Below are 24,271 nucleotides of genomic sequence, written 5' to 3' on the forward strand. Positions count from 1 at the left end.
AAATCACGGAGTCCAACCTTCAACCAAAAACCACCATGTAAACTAAACCACAGCACTAAGTACCATGTCCAGTTGTTTCTGGAATATTTCTAGGGATGGTGAGTCCACCACCTCCCTGGGCAGATGATTTCAATCCTGACTACCCTTCCAGTGAAATTCTTCCTGATGTTCAACCTGGACCTCTTCTGGTGCAGCTTAAGCCTGTGTCCTCCTATCCTGTCAGTGGTTGCCTTTGAGAAGAGACTGACTCCCACCTGGCTACAGCCTTCTTTCAGGCAGTCATAGAGAGTGTTAAGGTGACCCCTGAGCCTCCTCCTCTCCAGGCTAAACAACCCCAACTCCCTCAGCCACTCCTCACAGGACTTATTCTCTAGGCTGTTCACCAGCTTTGTTGTCCTCCTCTGGAAGTGCTCCAGCAAATTTTGTCTTACAGAACTTGATCTGGTCTGCAATGAACTAGCTCCATGCCACCATGCTTATTAGAAAAGTTCTAATGGATTCTATCATATTATTATTCTGGTTCTGATTCTGATCCTGAATGCTTTCTGCAAGTTCCACATACCAAATCATCAGATTGATACTTATGAAAGTAATTAATGAGAAATCTGACAAATGTAATTTTGTGTTTCTCATGTCAGTATAAAAAATACTCTACCAAGAATTCTTCAGTATTGCTGGTTGTATGTAGTCATATCTTGCACTGAAAAATAAAGGAGGATGTACGAGAGATTTGTTGCTGTTAATAATTTGTTCTTGAAGGAAATAGAAGCCAGACATTGTCATGGGAAAATAAGTTTACAAGATTGTTTAAAATAAAATAGAAAATACATAAAATGTAAATAATAAGAGATGCTGAAGGCTTTCAAGTATATGTTTTAAGACAGAGCTACCCCATAACACCTCTGAGTTCGCCTTGTCATTCCCTTGGAATGCTGAAAGGACCTCTGCCCTCAAGGTCCAGGGATCATATCTGCTGTCCTCTTCTGCATTCACATCCCCTGACTGTGATAGTCCTGTGTTGGATCAGCTTGGTTTTTGGGCTGTCCCTCTTACGAAATCAGCTCCATCAGTTGCTTGCCAATTTAAGCCTTTAAATCACCCAGAGAAATCACTCTGAAATTACCTTGTCACTGATTTACATATTTTACAAAGTATCTCTGATTCAAACGTGCTCACCCTGCCTCAATCTTGGATTAAACAGTATTCCTTTAGGTGATAAATATGATAAAAAGCCTTTAGATTAATTCTCTCACAAAGCCAAAATAGAAAACTAGAAGGTTCAAATCTTTCACCAGTTCCTTTATTCTGCCCAAAAGAAGAAAAAAAGAGAAAATCACTGCAGTGGATTGGCTAGGATAGCTGGCAGTAATGGAACCTGCAGTAGTAGCTATAACAATTAACCACCTGCAGAGAATCCACTAGTAAGTGCAACAAATATGGATGTTTCTCAAATGAGAAGACCAAAATTGTTCCATGGAACTAAAGGCAACCCCAAATACACCAAACCAGATGTGCTGTGTCTCTGCTTTGATACCAACATCCCAGTCATTGTGGAAAGACCATTTCAGCACAATCAAAAACCAGGGCAACAGAATTCACCTTCAAACAAGCCAGTTTAATCATCACTGCAGAATATTTATGAAACTTCATTTATTAATGGCAATATCCAATAAATCAATGCAAAAAGAGAATCTTATTGTGGTAGATACTGTATAAAAATAAAATTAACAAATTGAAAGGGCATTTTTTGCCATAGACACATAAATTATTAAAATTGTGAAAACTGAACAAGGTTGGCAACAAGCTTTTACAGCATTAAATGTGGCTGATTTTTGAGAGATATAGGTAAACAAAAGTTACAGAATAAGAAAATAAAAAAATTACAAATAGCATTTTTTCAGAGGAATAGAAAATTACACACCTAAGAAACTGTCTCCACTGCCTTAAAACCTGCCAGTATATTTCAGATCAGCAGTATTTTAAAGAAGTACATAAAATTAATGGTAATACATCTTCAGATCCAAACAGCATCCACCCGGTAGTTTCAAATGATGTACTGGTTGAGCACAGGAACCACAAATACAAATCACATTTGATCATATTCAGTCTACTTACCTGCATAAAGTGTGTCTAAAACACATCAAATATAGATAGAAATTTTTAACAGTTTTCAGAAGTAATTTCATGACTCATGAGCAAAACTTCAGTCCAATATCTTCTAGCTCAGTTACTAGGTGAGTAGATAGAATGTGAAAAGAAAACACCATTTCAATAGTATTTTGAGAAAGAAATATTTTCCTGAACACTTTGTCAAAAAAAAAAAAAATAAAAAATAAAGGTAGTTTCATTATTCTAGGTTTTTTTTTTGGTCCCTCACCAAAGGTCCTAGACAGATCATCCTAGAAGATCTTCCCATGAACTGATGACTGGGTAACAAATAGTGGTCAAATAACCTGCTCTTGCAATGGATGAAGGACTGTAGAATCCCTCAGGGATATGTGCTACAGCATGAGCTGTTAGCCAGATGCGCAGATGAGCAGGATAAAGGCTCAATCATGAGCTTACCAAGTTTGCTAATTAAAAAGCTTATGAATAGTGCCTAAAATGGAAACCATCTGTGAAAGCACCCAAAGTTTTGACAGACTAAAATTTGAGTTCAGTAAAAAAAAAAAAATAATGTCTATGGGTAGTCCCAATTAATTATATATGCTAATTATATACTGAACTGTCCACATTAGCTTTTACTATTCAGAATTATAATAGGGTTGTTTTAGATATTCCTCTGAAAATATCAGCTCAGGTGCAGCATCAGTTAAAAACATCAATAGAATTTTGCAGAAAGGAAGAAAATTTGAGAGAAAAGTACACAGCCAGATAAAATCCATTTGTCCTGATTATTATGTGTACAGAATCATGAAACTATTAAGGTTATAAAAGACCTCTAAGATCATCCAGTCCAACCACTGACTTGACACTGCCAAGTTCACCACTACACCATGTCTCTAAGCACCACATCTGCTCAGTTTTTGAACACTTCCACTGTGGGTGATTCCACTACTTCCCTGGGCAGCTTGTTCTGATACTTAATCAGCCTTTTGGCGATGGAATTGTTTCTAGTATTCAATCTATAGTTCCCCTGGCAGAACTGCAGGCCATTTCCTTCTGTCCTATTACTTGTTACATAGGAGAAGAGACTGACTCCCACCTCATCACAATTTCCTTTCAAGTAATTGTAGAGTGTAAGCTCACTCTTTTTCAACATATATATTTATGTACAGATATCTCTTTATATAAAAGACATTAAATAATTTTATTAAACTATAGATCTATTGACAGGAAATTTATTCTTTCAAAATAGACATCTGTGTAATTAAACACTAGTCACAAATTACATGTTTATGTGTATTTTAAAAAATTGTGACTGCATAATCACAGTGAAACCAGGAAAAGGACAGACAATGGAAATAAGAATAATCTTTTCATGGATCATCTTTGATAAAAAGTAAAGATTAAATTGAGTAAGACTTAAGAAAGACACTGATCTGTTGGAACAAGTTCAGAGAAGGTACATGAAGATGACCAGAGGGCTGGAGCACCTCTCCTGTGAGAAAAGGCTGAGACTGATACCTAATGATTTTTGCCTTTTTTCTTTCATATATTCTCTGTATTCTTTACACATATACTTGTAGCTTTGTAGCCTATTATTGTAACTTACCTTCAGTATTTTCCTAGGCAGAAATACAACACAAGTTCCAAGGCCCCCATCCTATCTTGGCTCTTTCTGGGAACTAAGGCTAAAAACAGCTCTTTGAGACACATTTTCATCAAAAAAGTTTAGGCCTATCTAAGAGGGGAGGATTTAGAAGGGGCTTGGACTGGGGGAGGAATTGCATCATCACTGGTGCTCCTAATTTGTGATTTTTGTCAAACAGGCTAATTTGCTAAACTTCTGTATTCAGTATTCTGTAATCTGTATTCACCCTGTGGGTGGGCTTTTGTGGACATTTTCCATATTTGCCCTGGGAGGCTTCCAATAAAGACCAGCCTTCATATTACCTCCTATACTAATATTACTTTGAAAGTGTGTGTTGTTTGATTTTTAGGTTGTTAAGGCATCAAGACAGTTGGCGTAGTTCAGCCTGGGGAATTTGCTCCAAGTGCACCTTACAGCAGCCATTCAGTGCCTAGAGGGGCTACAAGACAGCTGGAGAGAGGTTTTTGACAAGGGCATGTAGAGACAGGATGAAGAATATTTGTTTTAAACTCGAAGAGGGTAGATTTAGGTTAGATATTAGGAAGAAATTCTTTTGTGTGAGCATGGTTGGACATTGTAAAATGTTGCCCAGAGAAACTGTGGATGCTCTGTCCTTGGAGATGTTCAAGACCAGGCTAGACGTAGCTTTGACCAGGTTGATCTACTAGATGGTGTCCCTGTCCTGGCAGCGGAGGTGAAGCTAGAGAATCCTTGAGGTTCCTTACAACCCAAACCATCCTGTATGTCTATGCAGACACTAGGAAAGAGGCAAATGATCATGATAGAGATATATCAATTACAGAAGTAAAGGAGAAAGGAGCTAAACAGTAGTAATAATTTCCTGTTTCTCAGAGTGGGAAAACTAGAAAGAATCAATGCAAGTATTTACCAAGTTTTGAACAATGAGATGTATTCCTCATTTTACCAGTGTATTATTCATTATGGAAATCATTGCATGGCCTAAATTATTAGGAAAATGATTATGTTCTACATACTGTTAATTGAAATAATTTATATTGAACAGAAAAAAAGGTTGATATGAAATAAAAACTGTACATTATTTTGAAAAGATCTAGTTCATGGTTTTCCATACATTTTACCTCATTTGCCAAAATAGGAGAAAAAAAGAATTTTCTTGAACTTGTTGCAAGATCTAGTCAAGATAATTAATGATTGCATCTCTTTTCAGGCTGGTCATTATTTGTGAGTTTGACCTAGAAATTATTACAAAAACTGTATATCAGCATATCAGGAGATCAGATTGGGTGATTTTTATGACTATTACTAGGAGAAGAAGCATTGAATGCAAACATTGGTTTATAAAACCCATTGATACAGACATGCTTCCAGCTAAATCCAATCTGCAGTGTGCCAAAATGACCTCAGGGAGACGCATATCTCAAGAGGTACTTTGCTTTACAACAAATTGACAATATTCCATTGATCTCTTCTAGATGCCCAAAAGCTGAATCAGTTACATCAAACTTTAACTATTACTATTTCTGTCTACTCAGCCTTAATTCTATCTCATCAGTTTCCAGGAGCACATCTTAACCCCAAGCTGTCAGTGCTTCCAGAACTCTTCACTTCCCACGATAGGAAGCCTTTTCCCAAATATGAGGTATAATGTCTTCTGGAAACCTCTGCCAGCATCAGAACTAAATTGCACAGAAGACCCTTACTGTCTTCACTCCCAATCCTAATATGATAATACCTCAAATATCCATCAATATGTGAACCATAAACAGTAGCTCTTTGCTGCTCGAGCGAATTTGCATCATTTGGCCTCTGCCTTAAAACGAGTGCTGAAATAAATTATTTCATGCCGCAAAGTAAATCACTGTGTGCTCCCTGTTCATAGTAACATTTAATCCAATCCTGGCCCTAGACTGACAAGGTCCATCAACCTCTCTGCCAGCTGGCTGTCTGTACATTCATTATCTCCTGCATGCCCTTGCAAGTCCCAGGAAGTCTAGACTAAGTTCCAACCTTATTTTCTTTTGCTAACCTGGACTGTTATCAGATGCTTTTATCTCACCAGCACTTTCTGCCAGTGCGAGATTGCAGCTGAGCCAACAGCTGTCTGGCTAGCTCTAGAGTTCTGTAATTCAGCATCCACTTTTGAGATGCATTTTATGACTTTTTGGACAATTGATGGCCAAAGCCCTAAATTCAGCAGTAACTCTGCCCAAGTGAACCCAGTCCACTCCATTTCTTAATCAGCCAGCAGCACACCCCAGCCACCAGCACAAAAAATAAAAGGACCAGACAGTCTCACCTGGAAGCAGCACTTAGCCCAGGCTTGTCAGTCCTAGCACTACAAAAAGACAACATCAATACAATGCAATCCTAATCTAAATAGCTCTAAAAGCCTCCAGACAAACATTTGTGCAATTCAACTTTATGCATCCCTCATGCAAAGGATTTGGTCTGGGCAAACACTATGACTACCTCATCAATATCAGCGATTTAAAACCAACATAAACTTAGTCCAGCCTAGATCCAGGCCTACAATTATTTATCCTCCAAAGCAAACGCAATCCTAGATAATACCCTTCACTAGACCTTGTTTAAACCCACTGGTCTTTGCTGGCTTACACCTCAGCCAGGTGTTTAGGCCTGGCTGAGGCCCTAGCTGTGCAACAATCAGCTTGTGAAGCAGATCCCAACAGGCTGTGCTTCGCCAGCCTCACTCTTCACTGGCAGCTGCTACTGCTGGTTCCTGTAAGCCTGCCACTAACACATTTCATATTTACAGTCATCAGGCGATGTCTGCTCTCGTTATATGGCCATCTGTAGACGCTGTCTGACAGTACTGCTTCATCCTGCCCAAAGGAGAGCAGATGCGTGACATGAACTGAGTACCCCAAGAGTCTCTGTTTAGGGTCTGAAATGTGCACTAACAGAGGAGATGTTTTAGCACAGAAAAGTGAACAAACATGACACCAGCAACAGAGCAAATCAGGGGCAGCTCTGGTGTAAAAGGCATGCCCCCCTGTGTGATATTACTACTCTTATCTCTAGACCACAGAAACAGATTTCCAAATGAAAATGGACCTTCATTTCTTCAGGATTATGTCAAACACAACACATTTTTCTTACAGGAAAGAGGCACTTCTATTAATGTGAACCAGAATTTTGTACTGAAAACATCAAAACAGAGAAATCATCAGAATTTAGGAAAAGTAGTTCTAGTGCGATTTAAGTTTACTGGCACATTTGCTAGGTATTTTGCCTTTCAAAAATTAAAGTTTACAGTGGAGACTTATAATTCTCAAATGATCAGTATAAAAAATAAGAACATGAAAAGCTTTGCTTCTGCTTCAATTTTGTGATAACAACCTTTTTCTTTTAAATACACTACTATTTACACATCTTGTAAAAAGATTGCAAAGTTTTGCACAGGAGGAATGTACCATTGACTATTACACAGTAAAGAAATCCAGTAATTACACAACTCAGCTCCTGCAGGAACAGCATGAGGTTTCTTCTTGCAATTTTAAAGCACTTTGTGTTACCAATAAAGAAAGTTATGTGTCAAGTCTCACACTGAGTTTCTACTTCTGAATTGTATCCAGGTGTCTAACTTGACCTGTCTGAGTAAGAGCATTCACGTCAAGTGCAAAGGATTACATGAATAATTCTAGGAACAATGATTCTAAAACTGTATGTCCTGGGTTGACTATATGACGCTTTTATCCCCAATCATCTTGTTCTGTTTATGCTGATATAATAATAAATTTTGCACCTTTAAGGCTTGTTCCAGTGAATTAAGAAGGGAGGGAAGAAGAACACAGTTTGTTTTCAGACACTGCACTCACTCCACATTCCTGCTCCTGGACTGTGTTGTCTGTGGATGGACAGACAGCGTGACAGAGCTCTCCTTTGCTTTTAGTTAGTTTTTGCTAGCTGAGGCAGAGAAGTTCCCTGGACTGTGGTTTTTCTTTTTCTTGGACCTGTTTAAACCGGCTCTGGCCTGAGCACCCAGCAGAGCAGCGGCAGCTCCACCTGTGGCCGCCGGGCCGGGCCTGGGCCGCGGCCTTTCCAGCGCCGGAGGGACTGACCAGAGACCGAGTGAGCCGAGCTGCAGCCCGGGGAGGGACTGTTCTGAGCTTGTCATCTCTTCTGGAGCAGCAAGAGGTTTTATTGTTTAATATTGTTTGGGTTTTATTGTTTAATAAACAGGTTTTTTCCCACTTTTCTCCAAGGAGGTATTTTCTCCTGAATGGCTTGGGGGGAGGGGCAATTGAATCTGCTTTTGTAGAGGAGCCCCTTTGGGGGTTCTCTCCCCAATTTGCCCTGAACCAAGACACTATAGTTCTGCTACATCTTCAAATTCATTTAGATCTGTTTGCATAAAAATCTGCCTTGGCCCAGAGAAGCAAATCTTGACACCCAAAGAGATCCCACTTTGTAAGGAAAGCTTACTAACACCACAGAGAAATATTTAATGTGATTTTTTCAAATAAAAATACTTTAACTTCAAAATCTGTAGGGAAGATCATCATGGATAAAGTAAGTATGAAAAACAATTTCCAAGCCTGACGTAACTGAGAGGTCGCATCTTGGATTGCATGCAGTTGTACACTCATCTGTGCATGCTTTTATCTGGTAAAATCTAACAAAATAAACATCCAGAAGAAAAAAAAACTTGTTAGAAAAATAATTTAATAGTGCAGAATAACATATGTGTTGCATGAAGTAATACTCAATGTATCTTCTATAGCTGTTGACTAAAAATGAGTTGTGATTCAAGAGAAGAGAATTTTTTAGTGCCTAATCCAATGCAAAATTTAATTCTAATCTTAGAAAAGATCCTACAACCATGAACATTGGGTTAGGGGTTTTTGATGTATTTTTCTATATCCACAAAAGACAACAGATTTAACACCTAATGAGTCATGTTACTCTAACTTTCAAAGGTACAAACACATAGCAGAACTCAAAATAGTTTCATGTCAATTCAGCAGTCTGTTCTGCCCATGCCTAGCCAATTTATACACTCAGATTGGTCAGACTGTCATCATTTATACAGAGTACTCCTTTGATTTAACCATCACTTGCTTTGATAGAGAAGAAAATGTGAGCACTAAGGAATAAAGGTATTTTCCCTGTTATAAAAGACAGCAGTGGAAAGATAGTGAAGAGAGTACAACCCTCCTGTTGCCATTGCAGGACAATTGGTCTATGTAATTAGCTGTTCCCCACAACCATATTATAACTAGGCTGCCAGAAATTCACAGACAACAGAAATAAAGTGAGAAATACGGTTTACATTGCACTGATGTTTGCCATCTCTGTATCATCTGTAAAAGAGGTAAATGAGTTTTAGATATTTTGCATTGAACAGTATCTATTTTAGCAAGGCATTTTTGTTCTGCCATTCAGAGAGGAAGGAACATATTCCTTAGTCCAGGCTTCTCCTTGTGAACGAGTTCTGAAAATTTTAATTTGCTTTTTCAGCTGCTAACATACCACGATGGACAGGGGACAGTCTACAGGACTGTACTACTTGCCAAACTAACCCATTCCAGCACAGCTTAACCCAGGACAGTCACTTAGGACATTTTCCAGTTCACTGTTCAAACCTCTAGCTGCCATTAGCTCAAGGTTAAAGCAAATGTCATCTACCTCTGGGCTCAAAGTGAAAAATTTACATAATCCTGGACATGATACAGGTTTTGCAGTTTTACAGCTGAAATCCTTCAGGTTCCTTGGACCTACTGGAAAAGGATTTATTTTATTGCAACTCCCAAATGTTCATTTTCGTATGTTTGTTTTCCCACAGAATGTGTGCATTGCTTCCAGCAATGTGTTTTATATTACCTGGAAGAATAGAAATGCTCTAATGGGAAGGAACAATTTTCCTCTTATTGCCAGTACAACAAAAAGCAGAACTTCAAATGATGCCATGACTTCTCAAGCAAAGGGATCCCGTTTATTTTAGAGCTTGGGGACTTTTCACTTTCTTTCAGTCTTCTGTGCAACAACACCAGAATACAACCAACAAACTATGGGCCAAAGACGTATCTTTCTACTTGTCACAGACAAAGAAAACTGCATGCCATTGATTTATAAGTACCTCAGTAGTGCATACAGAAAATAATCTATGTTTTCTTGAAATGAGTTCATCTTTTCTTTTCAGGGTATACATTGACTATGCCTTTCATGACATAAAGGCAGTCTTTCTCTCCTGAGGAGTTCCAGTGAGACTTTCATCAAATATACAACCATAAAGAATTACATGTAGAGTTCAAGAGATAGCCTGGATTAGGCTTTGTGATAAACATCTACTGGAAAATGAAGATCTAGAAAAATCTCTTTCATCTTCCTAGTACATTTTGTCTTACTTTATGTTGCTCTAAGATGTCAATGACCAATGACCCTCACCTTGATAGTAAAGTCTGCAGTGAGAGGCCCAGATATTCTTAAGATCTCCTTGTCAGGAAACTTCTGGAAATCAATGCTAGAATTTTCTACAAGGAAGGAGCCAGTGGTGCTGAGGCTGTTTTCACTCTTCACACCTTGGAGAGTCTTAGTTTCCAAATCTGACAAACAGAAAAAAATTGTCAGGAAACCAGAGCATTGCAATTTGAAGTGAGAGAAGGAAAAAACAAAAAAACAAAAAAAAACAACAACAAAAAAACCAAACAAACAAAAAAACAAAACAAAAAAACCCAAAAAAAACAACAACAACAACAAAAAAAACCAAAAAACCCAAACAAACAAAAAAACAAACAAAAAAACCCAACCAAACCAGCAAAAATTAGTAATATTGTAACTCTTTTCACATAGTTATTCACATTTGCACACTTTTCTTTTTTCTTCCATCTGCTTTTTGTCTCTGTTCAACCCTCAGATTTTTAGCTCACATTCCCCTCCTCACCCATAGGTCATATTTTTACTCTCTTCCAGACATACTAATCCATTCCTTGTTAGGCATATTTGCCGTTGTTTAACTCACCGTCAGTAAGTCACGCTCCTGTGTGGAGCGTGCCTCAGACCTTGGCCCATAAGCACTGCTAAGTTGCTGTACCCTCTTTCAGTTCAAAGGTGGGTCACTAACCACATGTTGTTGTGGTAGACAATTAACTGAAAGCAGGATATCCAGGAAAGAAAGATCAGTATGGCAGCAATCCCATTTCCTCTCTAGAAGCAGTCTGACCCATCCCAGAGGAGTAGAAGGGGAAGGTGGGTGCTGAACCCTCCTGAGTTTTCCATCTGTCTCTCTCTGTATTCACAGTTCCCCAAAAGGGCATTAATTCAGATACTGTTTTGTAGTAGCTACTTCTAATTGTCATATTAAAAATAATGATAATTTCTTAAATAGTAGTCAACAGTCAGAAACTAGGTCTGTTTCGTCATTCAGCTAGCCTCCCTACCAACTCCAGATTATGCTTTACAGCACATTCACCAGTAAACTGTTTCTGGTAGTTATTTAAAAACAACAGGGCCTTTCATCCCGAAAGACTGGAAAGCTGCAAACCTTTCACATATATTTATGAATATAGGCAGAAAAACTCCAACACAATGAGACAGCTAAGGCATACTATTAATCTATGATGGAGATACATCTTCAAAGACAACTAAAAAAAAAAAAATTATTTGCATATATTGGATTGCTAATTAGGGAACAAAAAAAATGTAATTGCAGTAATTAGACTGCTTTTCATTATGGATTCGGGGAACTAATTAAGGAAGGAAGTTGCCAAGGCAGTACACTAAGAATTTTCACTGTAATGATGAATTCCTTGGTTTTCAGTGAGACCAGTCTCCTCCTTTGTGATGCACTTGGCCATCTATTTGTTTTTGGCAAGGCTGCATGCATCAGGAATAAAGATGGTTTTAAGACTTGTGTATATATAATCAGCCTCCTGTTGACTTCTCCCACAACCGAAGTTCACAGGGGAAAATACGCCCTCCCCCTGAAACTGACTGTAGCTCATACATATATAAAATCCTTTGATGCGTGAACAGAAAGATTCATGGAGACATCTGAAACAAGAAAAAGATATATTTGGACTTATTCATGTTTACACAGCGCAGTTAATCTAAATCTCAACCAGTGACTGAGGCAGACCTTGCTGATTCAAATCTTTTTGTAATGAAATATGATATGGCCTGAGTGAAGCTTTAGATCCATCTCTCCAGCTAAAATCTCATTTCTCTCTGAGCTCAATTTCACTGAAACAATAACAAAAGTACAAAATTTTCTACCTTGGAAGAGAATGTCAGTATTAGAAAAGAAGACAAGAGAGAAAGGAAGAGTGCATGTCATGTACTGGGAAAATAATATTAGCCATAACTGGAGCAGCTCAGGAATACCCAAAGGGCCACTTAAAGCTGAGGTACAGGCAGCATTTGAACTTTTAACTAAAACATAATATATTTTTTCCTTGGTTTATAACCTGTAATTTGCTCGTCTTTATCCACTGCTTTAAATCTGAAGAACCCAGTGCTTTCTCAACACAAGTAAGGAGCCATAGTACAGGACTAGTAAGCCATCCCTTATTTTGATACACTGTATAAAATTTTTGGGTGAAAGAAAATATGAAGGCAGTGAAATGATTTGGTGTTTCACATCTTTGCTGACACTCATGTTTGTACCTACACTGACAAACACAGAAGACATAAATGGTCTGTACTGCACAAAATTCCTAAAGACTTTTGGAAGAATAAAAAGGGTAGCCCGACTTACCTTACAATAATTTGTGCGACTGAGAGGTCAAGCAGTACAGTTTGGGGTTTTATTCTGACAGTAAATAATATTTACTAATACTCTAATATTAATTTCCTGCTGATAAGAAAGGAAGCAGCTTGTGAAGAGCTCCTGCACTGGAAGATGAGAGAAAGGGGTGCCAGGAGCTTCTATTCATGGAATAAATGGATTTGCCTTCAGGTCTAGCAGAATATTCCCAAAGCCTGAGACTCCTCCCAGAAAAGAGGGATATGCAGCTGCTGGGTTACACAGATGAAGCGGGAAAGTGCTAGAGCTAAATGATGGGCTAGCAGAACTCCATGGTCTTAACTCCTTGGAGCAGTATCACTGCTAAAGAACAAGGTTTCATTTTTGTATGTGATTTCAGATCTTTAGAGAGTGATTTTATGTGCATGTGCACATACATGGAGTGAGTGCATATGTGTGTCTAGGGGAGAGAGAAAGATCATAACAGAAATGTGTTGAAGTCGTGAGCAGCTTGGTGGCTGAGCTGAGCTGCAGGGAAGGTTACACTTTACTGTTCTCAATATTTCTTCACTCAGTGGTATGTACATTATTAATTTTAAACAAAAGCACTTGACACCAAGTGAGCCAGCCAAAGGACAAGCAAACAGAAATAACTGAAAAATTATGGAGGGCCAAAGAACTCTGCACAGTTGGCCAAGGTCTGCTTTGAAAAGAGTGTACCACTGAGATAACTGGGTCTGAGGAAACTCCTGACAGCAAGACTCATCTGTGTGTTGAAATGAATGATCTGAGAGAGTGAAACCAGACATCACTGTGTAAACAGAGCTCTGCAGGTTACCAAAGTTCTCTTAAACAAGGGTACACCAACTTCTTCTACTTACATAAATGATCAGGTCCTTTCAGCACGAGGCGAATTTGTCTACTTCCATAGGGAATAGCAACCACTGTATCATCCACTGTGGGAATGCAAAAACACATGGAGTAAATAAGCAAGGAAATTCCCATCTCTTTAAAATAAACATTGAAATAGGTGTTTACAAGGCAGTCAAAAGGGTCAATTAAAAATGCCAAGACTTACTACTAAAAATCTGAAAAAGGAACTTGTTAAATGTAGTAAGAACCTTCTGCTTAGAATAATCCAAACCTGTTGATTTTATTTATCCCCAACTCCTTCACAACTATTTATGGTTTTCATGAGTAACTAAAAAGTTCCTATTTCATCATAACTCCACTTAAAATCTCAAGTATTTTGAGTCAGTGTTTGTGGCAAAGCAGAGAAGCCACATGTTCTGCTTCTGATATTTAACCAGAAGAGCTTTCCCATTTCTCACTTGACATTTTCCCTCTTAAACCCCACAGCTTCTCCATGGTCCTGTCCATGTTATGTGATGGTCTCCTAGTACTCTCAGGTATCCCTTTCACACCTCTTATTTTAATGACCATAAGGGCTATAATTCTGCTTCCTTTTCTACACTGCTAGCAGAAAGCCCCTGGAAAAGCAGAAGCCCATTAGACTGTCATGTAAATAGGCATTAAAGAAGGATCTTGCACCTATGAAGCCCTTGGGAGCTTTGCCAACTGCATTTAAACTGAGGTGTGAATTAACATATAGGTCACATGAAGCTGTGAAAGTTACTTAGGTCAGCATTTTTAAAGAGGCAGTAACCTCAGTAATGTCCTGAAAGGAGACACAAAGACACAGAAAGACAACACAAAATGTTATACTTAGGTTATGAATTGGTCTGCCCAGAGCATGCTGACCTGGACAAATCAGCACATTTCAGTCACCTTTCCCTGTCCTTTCTGCCTTCTTCCCATGTAACTGAAGTTGTGAAAGAAAAGGTATGCATGCCTAAAAGGATTTTTCTGGGGAGTGAGAAGGTGGTAGATGTGAGAGGAAAAAGTCTCTTTCACTGTTTCTTCATTATAACTGCTCACATCTCTGTTATGAAATGCCTTCTAGCAGGAGCTGTAGCTCTGCTCTCAAAACAATGTTTTGCCTTGTCAGGTGAGGCCAACTCAGACAATAAAAGCATTTTATCTTTCATTCAAGTATATGAGTTGGGGTCTTACACTTCTGCCCAGACCAAACTGGGAAAACTCTTGGAACCCAGTTAAATCAGGATTGTCACTTACGTGTGAAATAGTTGTTGGTGTTGTCATTTTATATCAAAGGTAGAGAGCCAACAGAGAGAGGAAACACTACCAGAGAAACAGGAACTTTTAAGCAATATATTTATTCATCCAAACCTGTAATATCTCAAAAACTGTGAACTATTAAATTTTAAATTCTGTAGTGCAGCATAGGGATTCTTTACACTCTTATATTTCAAAGCTTTATGGGATGAAACATTCATAATTTTGCTGCCTCTTACTGTCCCAGAAGTGAGGTGGGAATGTAAGCAGTCTCTCTAAGTGCCACAAATTTGTGTGGACATAAAAATCATTCACATTTTCAGGAACTTTTGAACCATGTCCCATTTTCAAGTTCTGATTTGGTATGTTTTCTCAAACTATCCAAAATTTCAGTGTCTAAGTCTTTTGCAACTGGGCTTAAACTCAACATATGTTTTGCTAATTCACATCTCTGATACCTCACTGATTAGTAAAGCTAGGAATCTTATGTATCAATACATAATTAAAATTTTTGACTTGGAAAGACAAATATTCAATTTCTAAAAGATAATTAAATACTGATATTCTAATACTGCTTTCTTGGTACCATTCTAGCATTAAGATTCAATATACCCAGTAGGATAAATTATTTTATCCATTTTGGGGAACAAAATATGTGAGTATGACACATCATTTTGCTGTATATTTGAAGCATTTTTTGGAGTGAGTTTGGAAAAACAGTAACTTCAATTTAAAAAAACCCCTAATATTAATGGGCTTTATACAAGCCTTATTTAAAGACAGTCCCATGCCATTATTATATCTGACTGTCTCAGTTACACACTCTGTGCTGCAGAGCTACAACTCACTGACATGTCACAGAAAACCTGGACAGTTTAAAGCCCATGTGAGCTCATATTCTCAGCCTGCATCTCCTGCCCCAGGGTATTGCTAGGACTATATTTCACCTGATCTTGTACTTGCTCTCCATTTGAAATCCTAGCACGCTTTATGTGAAACGCAAAGCTCAGTGGGATTTATGCTTATCACAGTGCTTCCTGCTTTCATAAAGCAGAAGCAGTGGGGATTGAAGGATAATTTCCTGAGGTTAACAGTGATAAGGAGGAGACATTTCCTGTGAAGAGACGTGAGAGTAAGCAGGCTAACATTTAGTCACAGCTCTCCCCAACAATAACCAGAGAGACAGATTGTTGAGCAGCTGTGCGGAAAACAGACAAAACGCTTTGACAGGTGGTTGGTTTTCTCTGGAGACTATGCATAGGGAAGCAAAGGAAGGTCCCATATAACTCAGAAGACAGTGGCTCAGGGCTGAGAAGAAAGTGCAAGGTTTTAGGCAGTAGTTAAATGTCATGTACATACATCAGACTCCCATGAGAGAGAAGTTTCTTCTGGTTTTGTATTTTTAATTTTGGACAAATGGTTTGTCAGTTCTCATGATGAAAAATGGAGTTTTTTCTATCTCTAGATTACTACTGATACTCAGTGGAAATCTGGAACCACATATATTTTTGACAGCCATAACAAGAGTAATTAGGTGAACATCTAAACAGCATTATAATTTCTACTAGTTGCTTTTAAACTACTGTACTTTGCTGGCAGATGTCAATCCTGTTTTAGAGAAATACCAGCTTTGCACTGGGTGATCAACAGAATGAATTCACAATGTATGGGACTAAGCCTCTTGGTGAATACAAAGAAGCCTGCTTAAATGCATCTTATCTTCCTAGGAAGGACATACAGAGTTCCCTAAAGAAGATACTAAATAAAAAGAGAAAGATGTATTTTCTGCAGACTTCTAAAGAACCACCCAAGCCACCTAAGAAAAAAGAATATTTCTGAAATGAATGAAGGTTTTTATAGCTTTTTTATAATCAGTCTTACAAAAGTATAGACACAGGTGCTTTCTTTTTCTTAAAAATGTAGGTTAGAATTCAGCATCACACTACATCCTGACCTCCTATGTTTCTGTCTCTGAGGCCACTGGAACTTGTGTACTACCCCTATAAATAGAGGAGAAGCTGTTTCTGTAGGAAATGCTAAGTGTTTAAAAGCTCTATGAATTTATTTCTTATATGCCTTTGCATGGTATAAACAACAGGGATAAGGGAACCAGATGTGAGCACCAAGAGAAAATTACTTTAGTATGGTGAGCTCAAGACTGTATTGAATAGTTTTGAGATATAAACAGCTTCAGAAACTATTGGGACAGCTCTGGAGTAAAGGTCAACTGTCCAACCCTTAGAACATCCTCAAGATTGAATACTACTTTTTAGAGAAACAAAACTCCCAAGTGAGGCCAAATAACTAGTCACTGCTGATACCTACTCACTGATGTACATTTCCCCTCTGATTTTTCTAATGCTGCATGGCAGTCTGTCTTTTAATCCCTTGTTTAGACCACAGATAAAATATACATAATTCTAAAAAACAGGATTATTTTATAAATAAAACTTGAAATTTAGCTATCAACTAGTGAATCCAGTCATTTAAATGACTGAGTAAATAAAATTAATAAGGCCCTGATCACAGATAATACAGCGACTTATGTTTACAGCGACAAATAACCAAGATCCTGACACACACGAAGAGTCAACAGAGCTGGGGAAGATAAATGCAAAAAAATGAACACAATAGATTTTTGAAAGAATTTCAACATTTAAAATCTCAACTTTCCACAACATTTACATAAATAATTTTGAAGTCAACTGCAAAAAAAAAATAAAAAAAAAAAAAATCATATTAATTCACATGCGTGAAGGGGATTCATAACTGTGTCTTTAAGATTTTTAAAAACCCAATTAAAAGATAGATTTACTATTCATAGATTCAAAGTTCACAGTGTTGCATAAAAACATGTGTGTTTACAGCAAGGAAGGAAATAATGCCACATTATACAGACTACACACAAAATCTACAATTTTCCTAGCTCTGCGTAACAATTATGTATAGGAAAATGTGTCTGAGAAATTCAACTTTTTTTCACATTTGTCTCAGATTAAGATTGTGCTCTCTGCCATCTGCTCTATTACCTATATAACATTCTTTACATTTAATAGGAAACCATTGGAAGTAGGCACTGTGTTTTACTAACATTTTAGTCCTGTGCATAATATATTAGTGACTTTATCCTCAGTAGAGAAGAGATGAGCACCTTTTTACCACAAAGCAACTAAAAAACAATTGATTGCTCCCACAGAAAAAGACATTTGCCAAAAAAAATTCACAAACACTATTACGTCTCAAATGGCCTGTAGATTCCCAAATCTATTCCTACCCATTGCAAAAAACTTAACAGTGATGTGAAATTCCATTCCTAAATCTTTGTGAATTATTTCCTTTGTCCTCTAATGTACAATTCTGTGTCAGAACCCTCTTACGAGAATTATTCCTTTCTTTCCTTCATACAGAATAGTTGCCCTTCCCTTCCCTTCCTGGAACTTCCCTGCCGTTTCCTCCTTTTTTTTTCTTCTACTCACTCTCACTCAGCAAACACAGAGCCACACCTGCACTTAGCTGTCAGCTGCTCTGTGTGCTGTGCTCTACACCAACGCAGTTACTCTTTGACAGAGAGAAGCTGGAAAAAGCAGCTTTCTCTGTTACAGAACCCACAAGTATACACACACACACTGTCTTCAACAGGTATTATTACACTGTCTTCAACAGGTATCATTACACTGTTATTTGAATCCTTAAAATCATGTGCTATTCAGCAATTGCAAAGTTGCTTCAGAATGGTATGATTAAACTCTAAGGCTGGGGGCAGGCTTTTCAGGCTAGCACATGTGATTCCTTAGGTGTGTCTACATAGGCATGAAAATACACCTACCTTTTAATCCTTCCTTCAAACTGACAAGACACACCCTATCTCCCACCCCAAAAGTTTTACAGCTCCATCTGTGGTGCTATAAACAGACTGAAAAAATCTGTCTGGAGATAAACTAACCCCCTCACTGAGGCACACTAACGCTACTTTACCACTCTCAGTTAAAGCTGGGTCAGCATGCAGGAAAGGCCATATTTTTCTGTAGGCAGCTCTCTCAAGTTTGTGTTGGCACTTGCGGACAACTTCAGTTCCTCAGTTCCCCGCAGACCTGGGTGACCATGCTGGGCATGCAGGCACACGTGATGCTAAGAGGCCTTGGAGACAGCATTCCGCCAGGTTGGCACCACCAGCCCCTCAGGGCTCCCCTCTGTTGTAGAGCAGCATAAACCATTTTGTGCAAAGCAGTGTGCACTATGTCCTATGCATAGCCAGCTAATACAGCCAGAGAGGCGTTGGAAGAGCCACCTCCTGCTCTTCTGCTCCTCACAAGCAACTAGCTAGCTGAGATGGGGAATATGCTGATGACAGCTTTCCACAAGCCTCTGTCCACTCCCACAACCTAACCAACAGTCTGAGCAAGGCTGCTTTAACCCAAGAGGCAAGCATCTGTGGGGACAACTAGACTGAGCACAATTATTCAGGTACCTGAGAAAGAGTGGGGTGAAATCTAGCCTGCAAAAAATGAAAACTTCACTAAAAGGGGAAGGTGGCACTCCACCAGAAGGAACAGCTTACGTTTACTTGCAGAGAGCTGGGACTTATACTGGCCTCGAACCAGCCGGCAGGTGGACCCATCTCCATTGCAGACCCCACAGTTATCTTCCTTGACAGCACTTCCCAGCTGGTGGTCACAGCCAACAATCTGGCAAGAAAGAAAGATGTGCAGTTCAACGTGAGCACTTACCAACTAACTGCTCAATCCATCTCTGCAACTAATTACTCTAAATTTCTCTCTTAGCATCTCTAGAGGGCCATAAAGTACCTTAGCAATACAAGAGGTTGAGCAAATCTGGCTGGCAGTGTGTACTGAAGTCAGGCGAGAGATAGGGAGCAGGTTAGTACTCAATGGCTTTTGCAGTCCAGAGGAAGAAAAGAGTATTGTTGGAGGTTGTTATTTTAGGGCATTGTGAACATTTCTTGGTCAGAGTCCTATCAGAAATTTCCCTTCTTAGAGTTTCACAAAGAAAAATGCCTGAAACAGACAAAAAGACAGATAGGAAGCAGAGAGATAGATAAAAGTGAAGAGCAGCATGGATCAATAACAACATGGCTCTGAAATATTACCTGCTATGCAGCTGGGGAAGCCATGTGGTTTTAATTATGTTTGACAATAATCCCATTCCACACTGTCAATGCCTGTGTTCAGACATTGCAAATGATCTGATAAAGAAGGCTGGAATGGTTGCAACAAAAGAATTGAGAGTCATTGCATGAGTGTAATTACCTGCTCTAAAATTGGCTTTATTCCTACACGTAAATTGTTTGGTTAAAAATTTTAAGAGTCGAATAGATCAACTAGGTTTCTCCGTTTGCAAAAACCTTGTTATTCCAAGAAGAATCAAATAGTAATTTATAACTAAATACATTTAAAATTAATGAATGGACTATTCATTTAACACAGTGGTAATGTAGGTCTTTTGTTTGAGCTTTAAGTTCTACATCCAAGTTATGAATTTTTTACATAAATAATAGGAATCCAAGAAATTAACAAAGTCCTTGCAATGCTATAATTACCTTTGTAAGTACTAGAAAATTAAAGGCCTTCTAGCATTCTGGCATTCAGAGTAAGTGATGAACAAATATTTGTCCATAACTTCTAATGAGGTTGTGCTAAGGCTCTTAGCCAAAGAGAGAATGTGTATATAAACACAGGGAATTTTAATTAAAGCATTTTTTCAACTTTAACTTTTCCCCCATTTCTGAGTTTTAGTTGTCTGAGAACTAGGTCCTAGAAAATGATGAGAGCAAATAGGGCACTTATCATCAAGACTCATAAAAGCTGTATGTGTGACTTGTCCACTAAAACATTTACAGACCAATATTTCTTATTTGTGCAAATTTGAGTGTGCAGAATTGCACAGCTATGCTAGGGTGACATATGCTTCTGGGTTTGAAAACTGCTCTTCATTTGTCTGTGAAAATGCAGGCTTCAATAACCAGTATTTTCTTTTAGCAATTAAATTCCCATTTCTAACATCATTGTTTTACTAGCTGCAGAATAGCTGCTTCCTTGATTATCTGTCATATTGACAATAAAATTAATTTAATTTAAATCATTATAGATTCAAGCTTGATGAAAGCTATCATCAAATTTTTTTTTGATTTTACCTACTTCTTCCAGGTTAGAACTGGGTCAAGCCTCTTATGCTTACACATTATATTATGATCCCTCTAAGGGAATTAATGAAGTCTAAAGAAGCAACAGTCACAAAAATGATACATTTCCTTGAAAAGCTAGCCATATCAAGACTGCAAGAGACATTTTACCAAATTAGAAACATCACAACAAATAATGGTTAGAAAACTGAAGCAAAGACAAGCATATCTTGACTGTGATTGCTCCATGCAAAACTTCCAAATACAGACATACAAATTTTATCCACAGCACTTTGTAAGATATTAGTCTATTTTTTTTCTGAGTAAGAATATTCCTACAGGAGCTGAACTACCTTTGGCATACACAGACTAGTATGCTTTAACTTCCATGAATGCCTCTGTGTAGAAAAGATGGTAAAAAGAATAATTTGCATGATCTGCAAACTGTATGTCAATGCCTACAAATCAGATTTTGCTTCCAGTGTATCAGAGATCACTAGCACCCACAGTGAGAAGGGTCCTGCTGGGGAACCCAGATAGCAGAAGGTCTGAATTCCCTTTCATATCTGCTCAAAAGTTCAGTTTAGAGTGGTACACAAATCTTTATGCCTTTGCCTATTTTGAAATGAATATGTGAACTGCTTGGATAGGAAATTGGCTGCATCTTAAATCCAGGTATGAGGTAACCAATTTTTAAAAACCCAGCATTTACTACTTTAAAGCATTTTTAACTTTATGAATCATCAACTCACATGTTGCCATGGGCTATACCCTGATTAAAGTTAATTTATAAACTGAGCAATTTGGAGCTAGGTCACAACTTGTGGAGGAAACCACCAGGAAAATCTCAGGCGTGAAAGGAAGTTATATTATGGTTTGTTTCTTTTTTTGAGTTGGACAGCCATTACCAGTGTACAGCATAAAAATATTTCTTCTCTTGAAAAATATTTCTTCTGTGTTTCAAATGAAAGTATGAGCAAAGTGGAAGTGAGAGACCTTTGTGATTACTAACATTTCTGTGGTATGTGCAAAATGTATTTTAACCTTACTGTGTTTGGCAGTGTCTCAGATAACTTTATACAATTAAAAGTTTTGATGAAATTAATTGAATTGCCTATTTGTTCCCAAGGTCTCTGCAGAGATTTTTCTTTACTGTGTTAGATTATCTGTCTAAATAGGTTTGCAGAGCTCTGGGAATATGTATGAAATTTTCATTAAAAAAAAACTTATGAATGATTAACCAATGCCTGAAATAAAAAATATTCCCAAGTTCATTCTTTTTTTCTTGCCTTGCCTTGCCTCTGCCTCTGCCTCTGCCTCTCCTCCTTGTCCTTGTCCTTGTCCTTGTCCTTGTCCTTGTCCTTCTCCTTCTCCTTCTCCTTCTTCTCCTTCCTTTTTTTCTTTCTCATTACTTAGGGAAATTCTTCCATTTTTGAAGGTAATTACAGGCACTAGAAAAGTTGCTAGTTTTTGAAATGGAGTCACTGATGCTTTAAAATGAAAAACACTGCTCCCTATCTCTTATATGAGTTTTTAGCTCTTACATTAAAACATTTTGCAGGCTGGACTTTTGTGACAGCCAAAGATCAGACAAGGAAATATTAAAGTGCTCCTGAAAAAATACACAGCTCATGAGAGCAAGATCTTTTGTCTCTGAGCAGAAGAAACAAAAGTTTAGCTGAGTTGAGAACATGTAATTTCCATAACATTATTTTCACTGTCCATCAAGGCTGCAGAGAACTCATTGAAAAAGGTTATGGAAGAGGTGAAAATATGTCACCACTCACCCAGAAATCTGCAAAGGGTTAACAAGGAACAGGAAGGCAGAATTGTTTCTTTCAGCATTTACCCATAGCACAAACAAAACACAGACGGGCCAGCTACCAAGAAAAGTAGACTGTCTTGGTCTGCAGAGCTAGAAAAGTCTGCCAAGACACTGACCTGTGGGTCTATTCACCTGACAAGAGGTGGCTGAGGACCTTGTCATTAAAATAAGCACCATGGAAAGCACTGCTTCATCAGCATGGTAAGCCAAGGAAATACCTTGTACCTCCGATATACAGCTCAGAGTAATGGTTTGGGGGACACAGTTTGAAACAACTTAATGACATTTTTGAATCAAAAGTCTAGGGAATATTTCTCTCTCTGAAAAGCTTTGAAATGTCAACTCCATGTCTTGAAGCTGGATCTAATATTGAAATCCTGAAGTTTCTGTGGAATAGAAACTTCCCTTTCCAATGCATTCTAGTTCTGATCTCAATATATCCTGGGGGGTTTAGGGAGATGAAGTCTTTTTCAATCCATAAAAGTCTGGGAAGGAAGACTCCACTAGAAAGGAAAATGGATTACTACAACAAATTGTGCCTGGAAATGTTCTGAAGTAAGCAGTTTTCATACTCATTTCTATTACATGTTAAGCTTCCTCCCCTTAATACAGGGTAATGAAGCACAGACTTTCCACAATGAAATCTTTTGAGTTTCAAGTTGCTGAAGTGTGGTCAGAGGCTTGAACTGCACATTGTTACTGCACAAAATGTCAGAAGCAGCTCCATTAAGTTCCCTGACTATCTAATCCAAACTCCATTAAAATCAAGAACATGCACTTATAAGTTTGATAAGTTTGGATGAAGCTCTTAGGTGTTTCTAAAGGTGCTTCTATTAAGCTCATTACGATTGTGGTTAAATGCCCTTAAAGCAGTACAGCCAGATTTTGCAGAACTCTGGATGGCTCTCAGAATATAGAAAATGTCAGCCATGTAGTACCAGAGTGAGGAAATCACAGGTGAGTACCAACTGCCTGCCCAGACCTTCTTCACAACCTCTAAAGTGAGCTGATTTTTTATTCTCCTTATGGGTTTAGCGTAGAAAGTCTAGCAACAAAAAGCCAGAATAATAACAGCTAATCCCTAGCTGGCCAAGCCTGTATTGTTTTCTGGCATAAGGTACCACAGTTCTATTCAGAAGTAACGATTCCATATTATATTTCAGGCTGAAGTCCCAGACTTCATGCTGAGTTTGACTCTCCCCCCATCTTCCCCCCCAAAGCCCCCCTCTTACTCCACTTGACAGCCCATGGGTTGTACAAAACAAAAATAACGATATTCCTGACTCTGAGACACATTGCAAAATAATTTTTACAGGATGCTGCAAGAAAAGAGATGACTATCAAGTTTGTAGATCAACTACTTGCATGTTGTTTAAAAGCATTGGGCTAAAAGTCCCACAACAGGAGTTGGAACTAATCATTGAGTGCGTGCATGAGTGTTATAAGTGCATGTGTTCCCCTTGTGGACTTGAACTCTGGCTCAGTTTAGCAGATTTTTCCAGAAATAAAACTGGACCAGCAATGACAGGTTCTGCTCCAGCCCTGCTAGTCTGGAAATGCCCTGAAGTAAGAAGTTTTCATAATAATTTCTATTCAGTATTAAGAAATCCTAGGCAGGAAATAATGTAATAAAGCAAGCTTGCAAATCCAGGCAATTATAAATAAATCTCTGTTTTTCAAGGGGCATGTCTGCAGTTCAAACGCAAGAAGTTCTGAGAATCTGAGAAAAAC

The 24,271-nt window shown here is 38.2% G+C and overlaps 1 protein-coding gene across 1 annotated transcript in view; it reads right to left on the reverse strand.

Annotated features, from left to right (window-relative positions):
• ADAMTSL1 (ADAMTS like 1) overlaps positions 1–24,271 on the reverse strand; it is a 162,122-nt gene that overhangs the window by 103,103 nt on the left and 34,748 nt on the right. The window contains exons 5-7 of the mRNA XM_041485555.1: positions 19,135–19,261; positions 13,322–13,396; positions 10,145–10,302 (exon numbers count right to left, since the gene is read on the reverse strand). Coding sequence (XP_041341489.1) covers positions 10,145–10,302; positions 13,322–13,396; positions 19,135–19,261 — 360 coding nt within the window. The remainder of the gene's footprint in view (positions 1–10,144; positions 10,303–13,321; positions 13,397–19,134; positions 19,262–24,271) is intronic.

Source organism: Pyrgilauda ruficollis, unplaced genomic scaffold (genome assembly GCF_017590135.1).
Source record: "Pyrgilauda ruficollis isolate IOZ18807 unplaced genomic scaffold, ASM1759013v1 scaffold71, whole genome shotgun sequence".
Taxonomy (NCBI): Eukaryota; Metazoa; Chordata; class Aves; order Passeriformes; family Passeridae; genus Pyrgilauda; species Pyrgilauda ruficollis.